General features: G+C 39.1%; 2 protein-coding genes across 2 annotated transcripts in view; one reads left to right on the top strand and one right to left on the bottom strand.

Annotated features, from left to right (window-relative positions):
• Window positions 1-5,201, bottom strand: part of LOC118827381 (zinc finger protein 883-like) — a 53,108-nt gene extending 47,907 nt beyond the window's left edge. The window contains exons 1-3 of the mRNA XM_036598722.1: window positions 5,106-5,201; window positions 3,724-3,799; window positions 65-984 (exon numbers count right to left, since the gene is read on the bottom strand). Coding sequence (XP_036454615.1) covers window positions 65-870 — 806 coding nt within the window. The 5' untranslated portion in view covers window positions 871-984; window positions 3,724-3,799; window positions 5,106-5,201. The remainder of the gene's footprint in view (window positions 1-64; window positions 985-3,723; window positions 3,800-5,105) is intronic.
• A 3,084-nt stretch (window positions 5,202-8,285) lies between these two features.
• The window catches only part of LOC118827063 (zinc finger protein 850-like), a 47,873-nt gene continuing 38,022 nt past the window's right edge, over window positions 8,286-18,136 (top strand). Inside the window, exons 1-2 of the mRNA XM_036598277.1 lie at window positions 8,286-8,374; window positions 11,711-12,660. Coding sequence (XP_036454170.1) covers window positions 11,782-12,660 — 879 coding nt within the window. The 5' untranslated portion in view covers window positions 8,286-8,374; window positions 11,711-11,781. The remainder of the gene's footprint in view (window positions 8,375-11,710; window positions 12,661-18,136) is intronic.

The following is an 18,136-nucleotide window of genomic DNA, read 5'->3' as shown; positions in this document are numbered from 1 at the left end:
TCATTACTGTCCATTTCCACCACTGCTCCTCATGCACTTGTGTGTCGTCGCAGTCTTTAAATACCTGAAACTCTTCCCACACTCTGAGCAGTGATACGGCTTCTCTCCTGTGTGAATGCGCTGGTGTTCTTGGAGATGACACAGCTGAGTAAAACTCTTCCCACACTCGGAGCAGTGATACGGCTTCTCTCCTGTGTGAATGCGCTGGTGTCGATGGAGAGAACTCTGTTGAGTAAAACTCTTCCCACACTCCGAACAGTAATATGGTTTAAATCCTGTGTGAATGCGCTGGTGTTCGCGGAGAGTACTCTGTCGATTAAAGCTTTTCCCACATTCTGAGCAGTCATACGGCTTCTCTCCTGTGTGAATGCGCTGGTGTTGTTGGAGATGACTCTGTAGAGTAAAACTCTTTCTACACTCTGAGCACTCAAATAGCTTCTTTTCTTTGTGAATGAGCTGGTGTTGTTTGAGATGACTCTGCTGACTAAAATTCTTCCCACACTCTGAGCAGTGATACGGCTTCTCTCCTGTGTGAATGCGCTGGTGCTGTTGGAGAGTACTCCTATGATTAAAACACTTCCCACACTCTGAGCAGTGATACGGCTTCTCTCCTGTGTGAATGCGCTGGTGTATTTGGAGAGTAGTTTGTACAGTAAAACTCTTCCTACACTCTGAACAGTGATAGGGCTTTTCTCCCGTGTGAATGCGCTGGTGTTGCTGGAGATTACTCTGACGATTAAATCTCCTTCCACACTCTGAGCAGTAGTGAGGTCTCTTCTTGCTGTTTTTCTCTGTTTGTCTGTGAGATGAGTTAATGTGCAGGGTGCCAGATGATATTTGCTGAGTACCGGAATGTCTTCTGGAAGCCATATTCTTATATTTAGGCTGTTTCAGCAGCTTAACACTACTCCAATGGATGTTTATGGAAGTATGTTTGAGCAGTGTGGGAAGGCGGACCTTAGGAGCAGGACTTGTCAATCATTTCTAGAAGAAGGAAAAAAATCTAAAGTTTAATGTGAGATGCAACAAAAGTTGTTTAATTAAAACCAATAATCAACTAAGTACCCAAACACAGACACAGACCACTGACGTCATGTCGTCATTATGCCCATATTAGTAACTATGGGTCTAAGCTGTATTTCTGTATAGTAAAAATGGCACCCTGGTTTCAAACTCAATAGGCTTTATCCATTTTTCCCATAAATGTCACTGGATCCTCTGGTTTACCAGGTATTTTAGGAGCCAAAACATAATTTGTTATGTGCAATGTGTTTAGGGACTCAAAAGGCATTACTACAATTCAGCTACAGACAATTCCAGAACATAATTTGTGATCCTCTTAGGGTGTTTACTCTTCACAGCCATGGGCTCATTTAAACAGCTGATTGAGGATCTGAAACCAAAGATAATTTGCTCTTACAGATCAAGAGAAGACAACAAAAGATATAAGAACACTTCCTGCTTGTAATTTCACTGTTTGCAATAGCATTAAGAAATGAAAGTTAAGGACATCTGAAAGACCAAGAAAAATCTCTAGGGGAAAAAAATAAAAAACTTCTTCTAAACTGGTTAGGTATGCAAAGCAAAACAAACAATACTGCCAAAGACCTGCAGAAAGATTTGGCACGGGAACAGTGATGCACTAGCCTACTGTGCAGTGCTGTTGCACTGTTGCATCATCTACATGGTAGAATTATAAGAAGGTAACTGATCTCATCACAATTGACAACATCTGAAGTTTGCAAATTACTCTCAGATAAACTAGAAGCATTTTGGAATCTGTAGTGCTGTGGTCTAATGAAACTCAACTTTTTGGCTCAAACTTTTGCACATGCCACATTTTATTATATTTTTATGTATTCAACTTAGGAAATAAATGGTAATATTGCATTTGTGTTTGTAGAAATATGTCATATCTAAGTTTATTCTATGGAGATGCTGTATTACATTTTTATTCAGAAAAATCAGCCAGGGGTGCCTAAACATTTGCATGTCTGTATAAGAAATGCTCTGAGAATATGGTGGCAGATGCAAATTGTTTATCTGTAATATGTTTGTATTTCTCTTTGTTTTTTTGTGTTAAACATGAAATGTTTATTTATAAGATTGGCCCAGAAGGCTTTGTGCATGTTTTCTTTTTTTTGTATAGGCTGCAGTACATGAAGGTAGTTGGCTGCATGAGGAGATGATTCCATATGACATATTTCTCAAAACTGACTTATGTACAGAATCGCTTAGTGCGGAGCATTGCTATAGTGTTCTTAAACGAGCATTGTGGGACTGTATTGACATATGTGGGATAACCAATCAAAACTTTTTTTTACTGAAGTCAACAAACTCAGCAATAAGCTGATTAGAGGTCTTAGGAGCTTGACTATGAAGCCAGGTTAAATGAAGCCATGGTGCCACTAGTATTTCCAACATGGTGCCAGCACTCTGACAGGGTTTGTTTTCACCCAAAAGGGGGCATGGTCATTCGGACGGCAGGGCAATGACTTATAGTATCTTATCGCAACAGACTTGAGAATTAAGAGTATGTTTAACGAATTCTCATTATACTTATCACTATGACTAAAAGGCATTCATAGGCATTCATTCCCCCACCAAGTGCTGTGACAACAACCAACGTCTTCACTTCGTTACATTAAACTATAAGTATTTTTGTGCTGTTTGCAGTGAAGGAAAACTGACAAACATTTACACTAAAGATCACACTGGCCAACCAAAATGGCGAGCGTGATCTGTAGTGTTTGAGGCACTGACGATAAACTGCTAAAATGTAGGGATACATTGCTCTTTCGCTGCGGTAAGAAGGAAATTCATATCATCACAGCCCTAACTCAGGTGCTTTTGGTTTTGATATTTAATATACTTCCATTGCATATAACCACTTAAAATTGTAAAAATATTGGTAATGTCTTTCGACTTTGATCTTCCAAATATGCAAGAAAAGGTATATTCTTAAGCATAAACAAGTATGTTTAAAAAATAAAATAGATGAAAAAAAATATTCAGACGCTATATTTAAATATACTTATATATCTACAACTTCATTTCCAAAAAAGTTGGGATGCTGTGCAGAATGTAGATAAAAATAGAATGCAATAAAGTGCAAATCATGTAAACCATATAAAATACTACAGACAACATATCAAATTTTATTCTTTTTGGAAAAATATATGCCCATTTTGAATTTGATGCCCACAACATGTTCCAAAAAAGATGGGACGGGGCATGTTTACCGCTGTGTTTCATCACCTTTTCTTTTAACAGCACTCTCCAAGTGTTCGGGAACTGAAGAGACCGACTGCTGTAGTTTTGAAAGTAAAATATTTTCCCATTCTTGTCTGATATAGAATTTCAGCTGCTCAACAGTTCAGGGGCTCATTTGTCGTATTTTTCATTTGATAACGCGCCAAATGTTATTAGTGGGTGACAGATCTGGACTGCAAGCAGGCCAATTTAGCATGGCATTATCTTGCTGAAATAAGCAGCCCCCCCCCAGTACCAACATGAATACTGGCTGAACTGTAAGCTCATAATAAGCCTGGTGGTCTTCAGCCTGGAGGATGCAGTGTCCATGATTTCCAAAAAGAATTTCAAATATTGATTTGTCAGATTGGAATAAATACAGAGGCATTAAAATAATTCATATCAAAGTCAAAATCTTGGTATCAACCCAACACAGTTAACACAAACACATGCACAGCTTTATGCACTTACCCATTAACAAAGCTTTATCCAGATCTCTGCTGAAAATCAGTTCTTGAATCGGACATCTCAGTCTCCGAATCTGTGTCTGTGGAAAATATAAATCATAAATCACCTGTAAGTTCACACAAATCCATTTTTAGCTCTTAACACCTTTTAAACACAAGTTGTACTAACATGCAATGATATGCTGCAATATAAAACAAATACACCTCTTGGTCTCTTCAGAGCGTTTTTCATTTACAGTTGAGTGAAGGGGGGGGGGTAGATTTTGAGTTAGTGTGGCAGGTGTTGAAAAATGTTCTACTGATTTTTTTTTTTTCATTCATATAATCAGAATCTAAAATCGACTCAAATTATACATTTTTTATATCATTACGTGCCAAATGTAATGACAGGGCAACATGATCATGGTCTGTTTGAACGATAACCGTCTACACAAATAATCAAGAGTCAGGGGATTATGTAATAATTGTGAGGGATTCAGCCTAGACAAGAATTCTCTGATCATTAAAAAAACATTCCTATACATTACATTGCTGAGTGTGTGTTCTCCAGGACTGAGGTTGGACCTAACCACCTCAGCCTGACCATCAAGCTCCTGAACAGCTCTCACACACTAGACCTCAAACACCCACCATAGACATTCTTACCAGCCACTAACCTGCAACCCTAACCCAGACATTGACAACTTTCAGGCTGCACTTCATATTTTTCTATAACAAACTATTTTCTCACCACATTTGCACCAGTAATTATACTATACTCACCTTGGCTAATACCAGCATATGTCAGTCAGTATTTTTCTACATTTATTTCAGTTACATGTCCAATAAGGTATGAGCTCTTTTTGCACACAAGTAAATGGTAGATCTGTTTTAGGTGTTGATAAACTGACACTGAAGCAGAGAAAGTCATAAAGGACGAATCAGTTTTCATGACAGTGCGTTTACATTCCCACCAATAATACGATCAATAATGCAGGAGTTGACTTGATAACATTAACACACAAAAGTACAGAAGCACATGAGAAAAGCCAAAAATCACAAAAAAGACATGTTTTTGGAACTAACAAGGCAAAGTTGGCATGAAACCAAAGCGGCATTATAATCCACGAGACAAGAGCTTTATTACCACTTTAAACGAAGTGGTTGTCTAAGTAACAAACACAGTATAAAGCATGAATACATCAGAACCCAACTAGGAATCATCAATAAACCATTCTGCCCTAACAGCTCACATTACTCAGCTCTGTTTGAATGAAGCTGATTCTGTGTTGTTTAATCTATTTTAAACCCATTAAACCTTATTTTCTGAACTCAAATGTGTCTCCAGCTGTTTGTCTCAGAGTGAATGAAGAACAGTGAGTGTTAAAGTGTCGGACAGCTTCCTACCTTCAACAGCTCAGCTCTTGTTTCTGTTCCTCCATCAACACTGTATGAGCGCGAAGGCGGGGACTGCTGACCACAACACAACCTTCTGCTTCTCCGCTTTAGTGCTGTTGGAGAAAGTTACAGTTAGCGCCACCACCTGGCCTGAAGCGGCTTCACGCTGGAACCACGCGATTAGGAAAACAGGCTTAACGTATTCAGTCAAACCTCGCCTCCAGCGCTCTGATTGGGTAATAGCATATGATCCTGGCTTTATGCAGCATTGAGATACACATTGAGATTCACGCGATAAGCAGCACAGTAGCTCCTTCAGTGACAGGCTGGTTCTATTGTTTTTCTATTCTTAATCTTTATATTGTTAACTCCTCACCATCTCCATGTGTAACATAAATCAGTACCTCATGTGCAATACTCTGTGTGAAATATTTTAGCTTTTATTTATTTATAACCCTTTACATTGTTAATTTTTGTGAAGGATAGGGTTTATATTTTTTTATCTTATTTTTTACTTTTAGTATTATTTATTGTCTATATAGTAACAAGTAACAAATTGTAAAAACCTTGTTAAGTAATTATCAAGGTTAATTACTTGCTTGTTAATTCTCTTCTTGTTACTTCTTTCATTTTCTTGAGTGCCTTGCTCTCCCTTTGCTGCTGTAACACTGAGAATTTCCCCGTTGTGGTACTAATAAAGGATTATCTTATCTTATCTTATCTTATCTTAAGACAATCAGCAACGAATACATATTTTTCAAAATTATATCATCTCATCTGGACATGATGATGTAAAAAACAGCTTATTCATACTAATGTAAGTATGTGCTGTCATCCTCTAATTAAACAAAAACATTTTATAATGAATGTTTTTTCAAGGTCATGTAAAGTTACTTTAAGGACGTTTAGAGGACTTTTACATAATGTTAGTTAACATTAAGTAGCATCAGTTGTACAGGTCAAAGTACATTTACTACAGCTGGGCAGCTAGATAACGTTGTTTGCTTGCTAACTCTAAAGTTTTACCTCAGGGACTGAAGTTAGGACAGAGCCAGCTTAGAGGAGCCTGCCACTTCCTGTTTCTCCTGTTATATCAAAAACGCCATAGGGCGCCCGCGAGCGACTCCTCAATGAATGGGGTAAATGAAGCTAAACGGCTAAAAACGAAAAGTTAAACTTGTGTCTTAGCATTTGTGCGAGACCTTCCTTTAATTTGGGAAAAAGGGCTCATCAGAGCTGTGACAGTTCTTTTGTGCGCTCTCTCCCCTTCAGTTTACAGTCTGAACATGAACACATGGCCCACATTAAGCACAAGCAGCTGATGGATGCTAGAGGGGAGCTTAAAAGCGCCTTAGGTTCCAGACCAGGGGCGTCGCCTGGCCTGTGCTTTCGGGACTATGGACTAATAATTTTTAACAAGCACCGACCCATTATAAATAAGGCTAACATATCACAGGGGTGGCGCCACACCTCCAAAAGTGGTGGGGCAAAACAAGCGGCTGGCTGAGTGATGAAATGCAAATCAGGCCACTGACTAAAATCGCTTTTTATGTGATGCTAATGACGTCTTTATAAACCTACTCAGAGCTGGGTAGTAACTAGTTACATTTACTAAAGTACTTGTACTTAAGTAAAATATTGATAGTTTTTATTTCTACTAAAATGAGTAAAGGAATCTTTTTACTCTGTTACATTTTAGCAATTCGTATTTATTTACAAATTAAATTTTTTGTGTTTAATTTCAATATGTTTTGATGATGATGATATTTGTACTGCTTTGTGATTGATTACATCTTTGGAGCTCTGTATTTTAGACCAAAAAAAATCCTAAAAGGAGAAGAACAGAGCTGCACAATCTTCAGTTCCTATACTGATAAATGCTGGATGCCTCAGATAGCAATATTTGTTAGCTAACATCTCTGAAGAACATCAGGCCGTTTCATATCCAGTTCATTTTGGACTTTTTTGTTGCTGCATCCACAAATGCTAATTAAAATGCTTAAATGCAAAAAAGAAACCATATATAAAACAGGATCCAGGAATGCTGCCACCTTCTCTGGGCCAGAGCTGCTTTAAAATGGACTGAGGGGAAGTGGAAAAGTGTCCTGTGGTCTGACGAATCAACATTTGAAATTCTTTTTGGAAATCATGGACACTGTGTCCTCTGGGCTAAAGACCAACCAGCTTGTTATCAGTGCACAGTTCAAAAGCCAGTATTCATGATGGGGTGCATTAGTGCACATGGCATGGGTGACTGGCACATCTGTGAAGGCACCATTAATGCTGAACGATATATACATGTCTTGGCAACATATGCTGCCATCCAGACAACGTCTTTTTCAGGGAAGGCCTTGCTTATTTCAGCAAGACAATGTCAAACCACATTCTGCATGTACTACAACAGCATGGCTCTGTAGTAAAGGAGTCAGGGTGCTGAGCTGGCCTGCCTGCAGTCCAGACCTGTCACCACTGAAACCATTTGGCGCATTATAAATGAAAAATACAATAAAGGAGACCCCAAACTGTTGAGCAGCTGAAATCCTATGTTGAGCAAAAATGGGCAAACTTTTCACTTTCAAAACTACAGCAGTGTCTCCTCAGTTCCCAAATGCTTACATAATGTTGTTAAAAGAAGAAGTGATGAAACACAGTGGTAAACATGCCCCCATCCCAACTTTTTTGGAAAATGTTGTTGGCAATAAATGGGCATACATTTTTCAAAAAACAGTAAAATTTCTCAGTTTCAATATTTGATTTGTTGTCTTTGAAACGTTTTCAAATATAGGGTTTAAATGATTTTGCACATCATTGCATTTTGTTTTTATTTACATTTTTCACACTGTCCCAACTTTTTTTGGAAATGGGGTTGTATATCCTATCCAGATGAGATGGTATAATTTTGAAAAATGTGCATCCATTGCTGGCTGTAATATTGCATGAAAGTTGTTCTGCACATTATAATTTAATTTGTTTTCTGATCTGAATCTTGATGCTACATAAATTCAGGATCACATATTACCCAGTCAGAGCGCTAGATGCGGAGCTTGACCGAATACGGGTGGGATTTTAAATAACGACTGTTCCGGCTGTTTTTGTCATCGCGTGGTTCCGGCGTGAAGCCGCTTCAGGCCAGGTGGTGGCACTAATTCTGTAACTATAACTTTCTCCAACAGCACTAAAAGCGGAGAAGCAGAAGGTTGTGTTGTGGTCAGCAGTCCACGCCTCCGCGCTCATACAGTGTTGTTGGAGGAACAGAAACAAGAGCTGAACTGTTGAAGGTAGGAAGCTGTCCGACACTTTAACGCTCACTGTTCCTCATTCACTCTGAGACAAACAGCTGGAGACACATTTGAGTTCTAGTTTAATGGGTTTAAAATAGATCAACACCGAATCAGCTTCCTTCAAACTTGCCTGAGTAATGTGAGCTGCTCTGAGATATTTGGTGGGTAATGTTTTCCTAGATGGCTTTGGCAAGTTAGTTCCAAAGATATATTAAACACACCGTCAAATAGATGTGCTTTAGATCACCAAGACTTGATGACTCTTGCTTTATTCCCTGGGCTTTTCTTTTGTGTGCTAATGATATTAAGTCAGCTTCTTCATTACTTAACTGTCTTTTTACTGGTGTAAATGTAAACCCACACATCGTCCAGAAAACTGCAAAGATGAGTCCTTTATGATTTTCTCTGGTCCACTGTCAGTTTGTGAACACATAAAGCAGATCTTATAAACCATTCACTTATTAACAATGTGCCAAAAAAGGTCATGATATATTGAACATGTAGATATAATAAAGTGTAGAAGTACTGACTGTTATGCTGATATTGTCCAATCTCTAAATTGTATAGGTATAAGTACATGCTTTCTGAGAGCTGTTAATGTCTGGGTGGGGGGTTGCTGGTCAGTGGTTGGTAGATTAGGAGCTGGTAGGAGTGGCACTAGCAGTTGTCCATGGTGTAGTTTGTGAGAGCTGTTCAGGAGATCTAGTTAATGTGTTTCCAATCCTGGGGATCACATGGTCTGAATATTTTTGTGTCTGAATATTACCAACTTCAACACTCACAATTCAGCTAATCAGTTAATGAGGTGAGTTAGGCATGCTAGGTAAAATCATAAAATTGTGTAAAGTATGTGGTCTCCAGGTCTAGAACTGAAATCTTCTGGTCTAGTTGTAGGAACCTTCCTGAAAACTGGTGGTATTTGAGCTTTCACTCTCTCTCCAGACATATGAATATAAATAGAGCGTAATTCTTCCTGCAGATCTTTCGTGGTCTAAACAGTAAACATTCCCCAGTGATTTAAATAGAAATTCATTGGTGACAGTCTTGTTGTTCTGAAGTTAAAATATGCATTATTTAAAGCAGTCAACGGGGCCATTGCCATAGTAACAAGATGGGGCGGGAGTTTAGGTAGCAGACACGCAGAACAGAATACTTGTGTACATTTCAGCATTAAAAGAATAATAGGCCTCATATCACTGCATCAGGCTAACAGTTGGCTTTGATTTAAGAATGTAATGTGTTGGAATTCGTTTAATCATCAGAGACTTCTTGTCTAGGCTAAACCTCTCATGATTATTACATACATCTCCTGACTGTGATTATTTGTGCTGACTGTTATCATTCAAAGTGACCGTAATCATTTTGCACGGTCATTAGATCTCTTATTCTTTAGTAGTTGTGTAACAATACCCCAAATGTAAAGTTTGATTCAGTATTATATAGTGGTGTCTCAATATGATACATTTTTCATTCCAGCAGAAATAAGGAGTGCCTGAAATATGCCTTGTGTTCATGTTCATAATTTAATGTTTGCACAGTGCACATTAGGGTGGAAATTGAGCACAATTCCAATGTTGATTTTAAATTTGGTTCTTAGGTCAATTTCAATTTTATTTTCAATATTTTGTGTGTTAATGTCTTGATTCTGCAGGAGTCTGGTTATAAACTACACTGATTTGTTAGGCTTAAGTGAAAATAGTTCTTTAGATCTATAGATCACTGGCTAACTAACATCTGCTAGATAAGTAAAGGCGCTAACTTTGATATTTAATTTTTTAGTAACTTGTAGTCTCCAAATGTGATCATATTATTTGATTAATGAACTGTATCCCTTCAACCCAGCGTTTAGTTGGATAGGTCTCTGTTCTGTAAACATGATCATTTAGCTAGGGTGGGAAAAGTCTATATTTTAAATTGGCTAGTCAGTTAGGATTACTAAATTGTTCAAAAGCTCTGACTGCTCATTTAACCTGTCTTCATAGCCAAACTACTGAGACCTCTAAACAGCTTATTACTGAGCTTGTGGACTTGATTGATTATCCCACAACCCCAACTTAGCATAGGATTTTCATGAAGGAACTTTTTGCTTGTTTTAAAAAAAAACACATCACTCAGCACTAAATTATACTGTACATAATCAATTTTGAAGAAAATGTCAGAACCTTATAATTCTAAAGTTGAGATTTATTGTGGAAGGATGCCCTCATGCAGCCAATTACAGACCTTCATGTACTGCAGCCTAAATAAAAAAGAAAAATGCATGGAAAGCAGCAACACCGCACAGAAAGGATACAAGGCCATTGAGGTTGTAACATAACCACCATTTGACACAGAAAACAAATAGACATACAAAATAAGCACATAGTGCACCCATTCCAGAATGTTTTTATTCAGTCATATGTGAAAGTTTAGGCAATCCTGTCCATATTAATGTTTTGTTGTTTATTTAAGTGAAAAACTAACTGAACATCTCCATGGAATAAACTTAAATATGACATATTTCTACAAATTTAAATGCTATCTTAGCATTTATTTGCTGAATGTAATGTATTAAAGAGGAGAAGACTTTATGTGCAAAACTTTGAGCACCCTCTCAGTCAATGGGGATTGTAGGCAAAGGGCTCAGTTTTGGTATCATTTGACCAAAGCACTTGGTACCAAAATACCTCTGGGTTATCTAAGAGTTGTTTCCAAGCTTCAGATATTGACTTTTGTGATGAGATCACAAGGTTAGGTACCTTCTGATAATCTTTCCACATAGATGATGTTAAATTTTATTTCTTAATTCCATCAATAAAGCAGAAGGTATTGAGATGTATTTTATAATCTTCTCTTGCTTTGTAAGAGTCAGTTATCTTTATTTTCAGATGCTCAGTCAACTGTTTAGATGAGCACATTGTTGAGAACTGTAAGCACACTAAGAAGCTTGAAGGATCACATAATTTATTATTCTCTGAAATTGTCTATACATGACTTGGACTAAGGCCTAATGAGTCAAATAAATCCTGAGACCTTATAAAGAAAAAACAACCAATGTAACAAATTTTATATGTTGGCTTCTTAACGGCCTTGTAAAGCAGAGGAACCAATAACATTCAGTGGAAAAAAATGTACATAATGTAAATATCCAGCTTAGCCCTGGACTTTCCAATATCAGCAATACAACACGAGAGTTTGAGGTTAATTAGGTAACTGCGTTTTGCACATCAGATGCAAATTTATTGTTTCTTTACACTTTCTGCCAGTTGATGTAAGTGGAGCATTTATGATTTCAATCAGACTAACTTTGTTGCATTGTACATTGATTTTAGATTTTTTTTTTTATTCTTCCAGAAATAAGTGATGTCCTGTTTCAAGTCTTCTCCTGCACCTCCCTACCCGGTGTAAATGTGCTTTTTGTAAACATGTCAGGACGTTATACCAAGAGGAATGTTAAGCTGCTGAAACAGGTGAAATACAAGAATATAGCATTCAGAAGACATTCCGGTACTCAGCAAACATCATCTGGTACCCTACACATGAACACATCCCCCAGACAAATGCAGAAACGCAGCAAAGAAAGAACTCACTACTGCTTGGAATGTGGAAAGAGTTTTACTCAACAGGGTCATCTCAAAATACACCAGCGCATTCACACAGGAGAGAAGCCGCATCACTGCTCAGAGTGTGGGAAGAGTTTTAATCATCAGAGTAATCTCCAACGTCACCAGCACATACACAAAGAAGAGAAACCGTATTACTGCTCAGAGTGTGGAAAGCGTTTTACTCTACAAAGTACTTTGAAAAGACACCAGCATATTCACACAGGAGAGAAGCCGTATCGCTGCTCAGAGTGTGGGAAGAGTTTTAATCATCAGAGTATTCTCCAAGAACACCGGCGCATCCACACTGGAGAGAAGCCGTATTACTGTTCAGAATGTGGGAAGAGTTTTACTGTAAAGAGTACTTTCCAAAACCACCAGCGCATTCACACGGGAGAGAAGCCGTATCACTGCTCAGAGTGTGGGAAGAGTTTTACTCAACAGAGTCATCTCCAACAACACCAGCGCATTCACACAGGAGAGAAGCCGTATCACTGCTCAGTGTGTGGGAAGAGTTTTAATCGTCAGAGTTCTCTCCAACAACACCAGCACATTCACACAGGAGAGAAGCCGTATCACTGCTCAGAGTGTGGAAAGAGTTTTAATCAACAGTGTAATCTCCAAGCACACCAGCGCATTCACACAGGAGAGAAGCCGTATTACTGTTCGGAGTGTGGGAAGAGTTTCCGGCATTCAAAGACAGTGAAGACACACAAGTGCACTAAGGGCAGTGGTGGAAATGGCCAGTAATGAGTGTAACCTTAACACATTCTGCGAGTGAAAGTCTCCAGGGAATGGTGCTTCCAGCCCAGACGTCAAACTGATTTTAGGGGAAACCGTCTGTTGTTGTTATATGCTGTTTCTAATACATGATCTAAATATAATTTCTTGTGCTGAACATGAAGTCAAGACTGTAGCTCATACACCCTTGTGTACCACCATGAGAAGGTGTAGTACGGCATATTCTCTCCAAAATGAGTTTAATTTGTAATATATGTTGAAAACAATTTAGCAGCTGTACGTTCAATAATAAAATTTTGTTTACTTTGTTATTTAGGATATCTATGCTAATATTGTGTTTGTGATGCAATGATAGATGTTTTGACAAACATTTGGCACTCGGCTCCTTGAGTGAGTCTATTGCTCCTTTGATTCTTACATGTTAATTAGTTAATGGCTGTTGCAACAAAAGTGCCACTTGGTCTTCCTTTTATCCCTTAATGGGATGTGTTCAGTATGCATTACGTTCAGTGTTCGTGTCAAGGACTGCTATAAAGGAAATGTGACCCTGAAGACTACAACAGTGAAGTTTTTGCTGTGCAGATCTGTGCAGGAATAGAGACACTGACTGCAAAATATCAAGCTATCTGAGTGACTTTCTGGTGACCTCTCCTCAGTATGGCCTATGCATGCCTGTTCTTTGCAGCATAAAGTTGCATACAGGCCAGACAACAAGTCATCCTTGGATTTTCCATTGCTGTTTTCAGAGTGTTCAACAACTCACGTTGATGTTCTTTGTGATGCCTGGAGAGTGATTTTTCCTTGAGAAGGATGTTGTGATATGAGAAATGATTTGTTTATGCACATCTCCAGATGTATCTATCATACCAGACACGATGGTGGCCAATGGTACAGGAGTTTGCACTCTGTATTTCTATCGTTGTAGTACTGAGTGAAAAGTGACCACTGGGGATGTTCAAGGCATTGGGTGTATTCTTGTGACCATCTTAACCTGTTGAGATTAATTTTATTATTTTTTTTAATACATTTCTTTATGTTCCTGTAAACATTGAAAAAAATCTTATAATCCATTTTTATTTAAAAATTAAATTTTATTGTTTTCTCTTTTTAGTTTTTGGGGTATATTGCATCACAGAAATTATTAGTCATGCTGTGGTAATCTACCCTACATTAGATAAGCTTAATCTTGGCCTAGCTTCTGAGACGCAACAAAACCAGGGCTTCTCGGTTCTCTTTGGCAAGTATTCCATGCACATACACACTATATAACAGATGCATGCTCCCTTTTTTCCATAATGTCATCTGCTAAAGATACAGAATGACTGTGGTTTATCACATCTTTGGAAAGCTGAGTTCAATTTCCCTAGCCACACCCAGGCCTGATTACTGCCACACCTGTTCTCAATCAAGAAATCACTTAAATAGGACTTGCCTCACAAAGTGAAGTAGACCAAAAGAAACTCAAAAGCTAGACATCATGCTGTGATCCAAAGAAATTCAGGAACAAATGAGAAACAAAGTAATTGAGATCTATCAGTCTGGAAAAGGTTATAAAGCCATTTCTAAAGCTTTGGGACTCCAGTGAACCACAGTGAGAGCCATTATCCACAAATGGCGAAAACATGGAACAGTGGTGAACCTTCCCAGGAGTGGCCGGCTGACCAAAATTACCCCAAGAGCGCAGCGACGACTCATCCAAGAGGTCACAAAAGACCCCACAACAACATCCAAAGAACTGCAGGCCTCACTTGCCTCAGTTAAGATCAGTGTTCACAACTCCACCAGAAAAAAGAGACTGGGCAAAAATGGCCTGAGTTCCAAGACGAAAACCACTGCTGAGCAAAAAGAACATAAAGGCTCGTCTTAGTTTTGCCAGAAAACATCTTGATGATCCCCAAGACTTTTGGGAAAATACTCTGTGGACTGACGAGACAAAAGTTGAACTTTTTGGAAGGTGTATGTCCCATTACATCTGGCGTAGAAGTAACACAGTGTTTCAGAAAAGGAACATCATACCAACAGTAAAATATTGTGGTGGTAGTGTGATGGTCTGGGGCTGTTTTGCTGCTTCAGGACCTGGAAGACTTGCTGTGGTAAATGGAACCGTGAATTCTACTGTTTACCAAAAAATCCTGAAGGAGAATGTCCTGTCTGTCTGTTGTCCTGTCATGTCCTGTCATGTCTGTTCGTGACCTCAAGCTGAAGCACACTTGGGTTCTGCAGCAGGACAATGATCCAAAACACACCAGCAAGTCCACCTCTGAATGGCTTAAGGAAAAACAAAATTAAGACTTTGGAGTGGCCTAGTCAAAGTCTTGTCCTGAATCCGATTGAGATGCTGTGGCATGACCTTAAAAAGGCAGTTCATGCTCGGAAACCCTGCAATGTGGCTGAATTACAACAATTCTGCAAAGATGAGTGGGCCAAAATTCCTCCACAGTGCTGTAAAAGACTATTGCCAGTTATTGCAAACGCTTGATTGCAGTTGTTGCTACTAAGGGTGGCTCAACCAGTTATTAGGTTTAGGGGGCAATCACTTTTTCACACAGGGCCCTGTAGGTTTGGATTTCTTTTTCCCTTAATAATAAAGATCTTCATTTACAAACTGCATTTTGTGTTTACTTGTGTTATCTTTGTCTAATATTTAAATTTGTTTGGTGATCTGAAACATTTAAGTGTAACAAACATGCAAAAGAATAAGAAATCAGGACGGGGACAAACACTTTTTCACACCACTGTATAAGGATTCTATCACAGTGAGTGTACACATATATGACATGTAACATGCTAAACAGATCAGACAGGTTCACAGACTGTAAAAAACATTAAAAGGAAAAAGAAGCTAGAAGTCTTTGAAGTGAAAAATAAAAAACAGTGAATAGGATAAGGGGTTAAAAAGATTAATATGTGAGTATGAAATATTTACCTGTGTTAGATATATACCATCTGTGTGCCTCAAAAGAAACTGAGATTGATTAGACCAGGCTATGTTTTTCCAGTCCTTAACTGTCCAGCTGTCTGTTTTTGGCTGACAGAACTGTGATCCAACATATTTTTTTGCTGTTGTAGCCCATCCACCTAAAGGTTTGATGCCCTGTGCATTCTGAGATGCTTGTCTGCTCTTTACAATTGCACAGAGTGGCGACCTGTGTTAGTGTATCTTTTACTGTCACTTTGACCCAGTCTAGCTATTCTCCACTGACTTCTCTCAACAAGACTTTTCTCTTCTACTCACTGGCTGTTTTTTTCTTTTTTGCACTATTCTGAGTAAACTCTAGAGACTGCTGTGTGTGAAAATCCCAGATCAGCAGTCATAAAAATACTTAAACCAGCCCATCTGTCACCACCAATCATGCCACAGTCAAAATCATTGATATCACATTTTCCCCATTTTGATGGTTGAGTGGATACATTGCACTGCTGCCATATAACTGGCTGATTAGATAATTGCATGAATGTGTAGGTGCACAGGTCTTCCTTATAAAGTGCTCAGTGAGAGTCCATTTTAAATTTGATGCCAGCAACATAGTTCAAAAAGGTTGTGTCTTCATTCTTTGCAGGAAGTGAAGTTGCTGTTGGGCTTTCTTGGCTTGGCAGGTGATATTGTCCAGGTGAGGTTGTCGGTGATGTGCACACCAAGGAATTTGGAGCTTTTAACTCTCTCCACAGTCGAACCATTGATGTGAGGTGGGGAGTGATCACTGCGAGTCCTTAAGTCAACAATCATTTCTTTTGTCTTATCAACATTAAGAGATAGATTCTTGTATCTGCACCATACTGCAAGCTGCTCCCTCTCCTCCCTGTATGCTGACTCATTGTTGTTAATAAGATCTTCTATTGTAGTGTCATCAGCAAACCTGAGAATGTGATTTGACCTGCTTTGAAGGACAGTCATAAGTCAGTAATGTGAATAGTAGGAGACTGAGCACACAGCCCTGGGGTGTGCCAGTGTTCACTGTGGTGTTGCTGAAGGAGTCCTTGTCGATCCTGTCAAACTGAGGTCTCCCAGTCAGGAAGTCCAGGATCCCATTGCAGAAGGTGTTCAGGCCCAGTAAGCTCAGCCTTTTAATAAGTTACTGTGGTATGTTTGTGTCGAATGCTAAACTAGAGTCTAAGAACAACTTTTCTGTTCAGCTAGGCCAAATTCAATGTCCTGGTAGAATTTGGATAGCACTGACTTGAGATTTTGATGTGGTGCACCATCATCACCATGTGTAGTGGGACACGGTGTCACCAGTAGTGTGAGGCTATGTGCAGGAAAGAAGCCTTGGGTTCCCCTTCAATTAATGTCGCACACATCCAGATTGGTTCAAGCGCTCTCAATCAGTGTTCGAGGTTGGAAAACAAAACTAGTTTTTAAGGTGACTCCATCAGCTCCTCAGCTAATATCCTGCAGCCACTCATACACTCTACAGTCTAAACATCAGTCTGAAGCGAATATGTCTGGAGGCCACATGGCCCCTAAGGGCACTATGGCTCCCTCAGCCTACTCTTTTTACTCTCCCCAAGAAACCCCTAAATCAGGCTTTATAGTCCAAGCCCCACCCTAATTGAGGCTGGAATATACCAATGCAGATTATAGGGATAACAACATTGGCTCACCATCAACTATGAGAATATGCATATGCTAAATCAACAAAATTTACATGGCCATTTCTTATTTTAATACTAGTAAGTACATTCACATTCAGCTACAGTTTTAATGAACTTTTTTCTCTTTACAGGTTTTACTTTGGCTTTGCTGCCTCATCTACAGGATAGCTGTGATGTCACTGACATCATCACATCATCACAGATGTGTCCTGTGATGTGTCCTGGCCAGCGACATCATCACAGATTTGCATGATTAACATCCCTTGTGATGATGAAAAACGCATCAGGGTGTGCAGTCTGTAGTTTCTGATGGCCCCATAGAGTTTGCTCATTGTCTGTACACTACAACAATGAGCATGGTAGTAGACTCTCTGAGTCTCTCTGAATGGCCAAGTCTTTACAATTATGAACTCTACCCATGCTGAGCAGTGACTCAATATTACTGCATTTGTGCCACATTTGTTGTTAGTGTAAACACACACTGAAATCAAGCAGGGTCCTGCTAACCATGTTCATCAGTGTTTCAGATTCTTGGACAGACTTGTTTTAGAAACCAGTGTTTCTGATCTTTGGACGGAATTGTTTTGGAAAACTGAATCAGAAATGAGCTGCCACTATCCCATCGTCATGTGTACTTTAAGTTTCATGCCAGCAACACAGAACCGGCAACCTTCCAGTCACAAGGCTGGTTCCCTAACCTCCAGCCCACGACTGCCCATTCTAGTAAAAATTTGGGACAGGGGCATGTTTAGGTCCTCTCTTATGCACTCTCCTCTTTAGCTGACCCCACAGAGTTTTTATACATTTAGATCAGGGGACTGAGATGATCATGGCAGAAGCTTGA

Source organism: Colossoma macropomum, unplaced genomic scaffold, assembly GCF_904425465.1.
Source record: "Colossoma macropomum unplaced genomic scaffold, Colossoma_macropomum, whole genome shotgun sequence".
NCBI classification, from domain to species: domain Eukaryota; kingdom Metazoa; phylum Chordata; class Actinopteri; order Characiformes; family Serrasalmidae; genus Colossoma; species Colossoma macropomum.
This window is presented reverse-complemented; position numbering and strand designations above follow the sequence as displayed.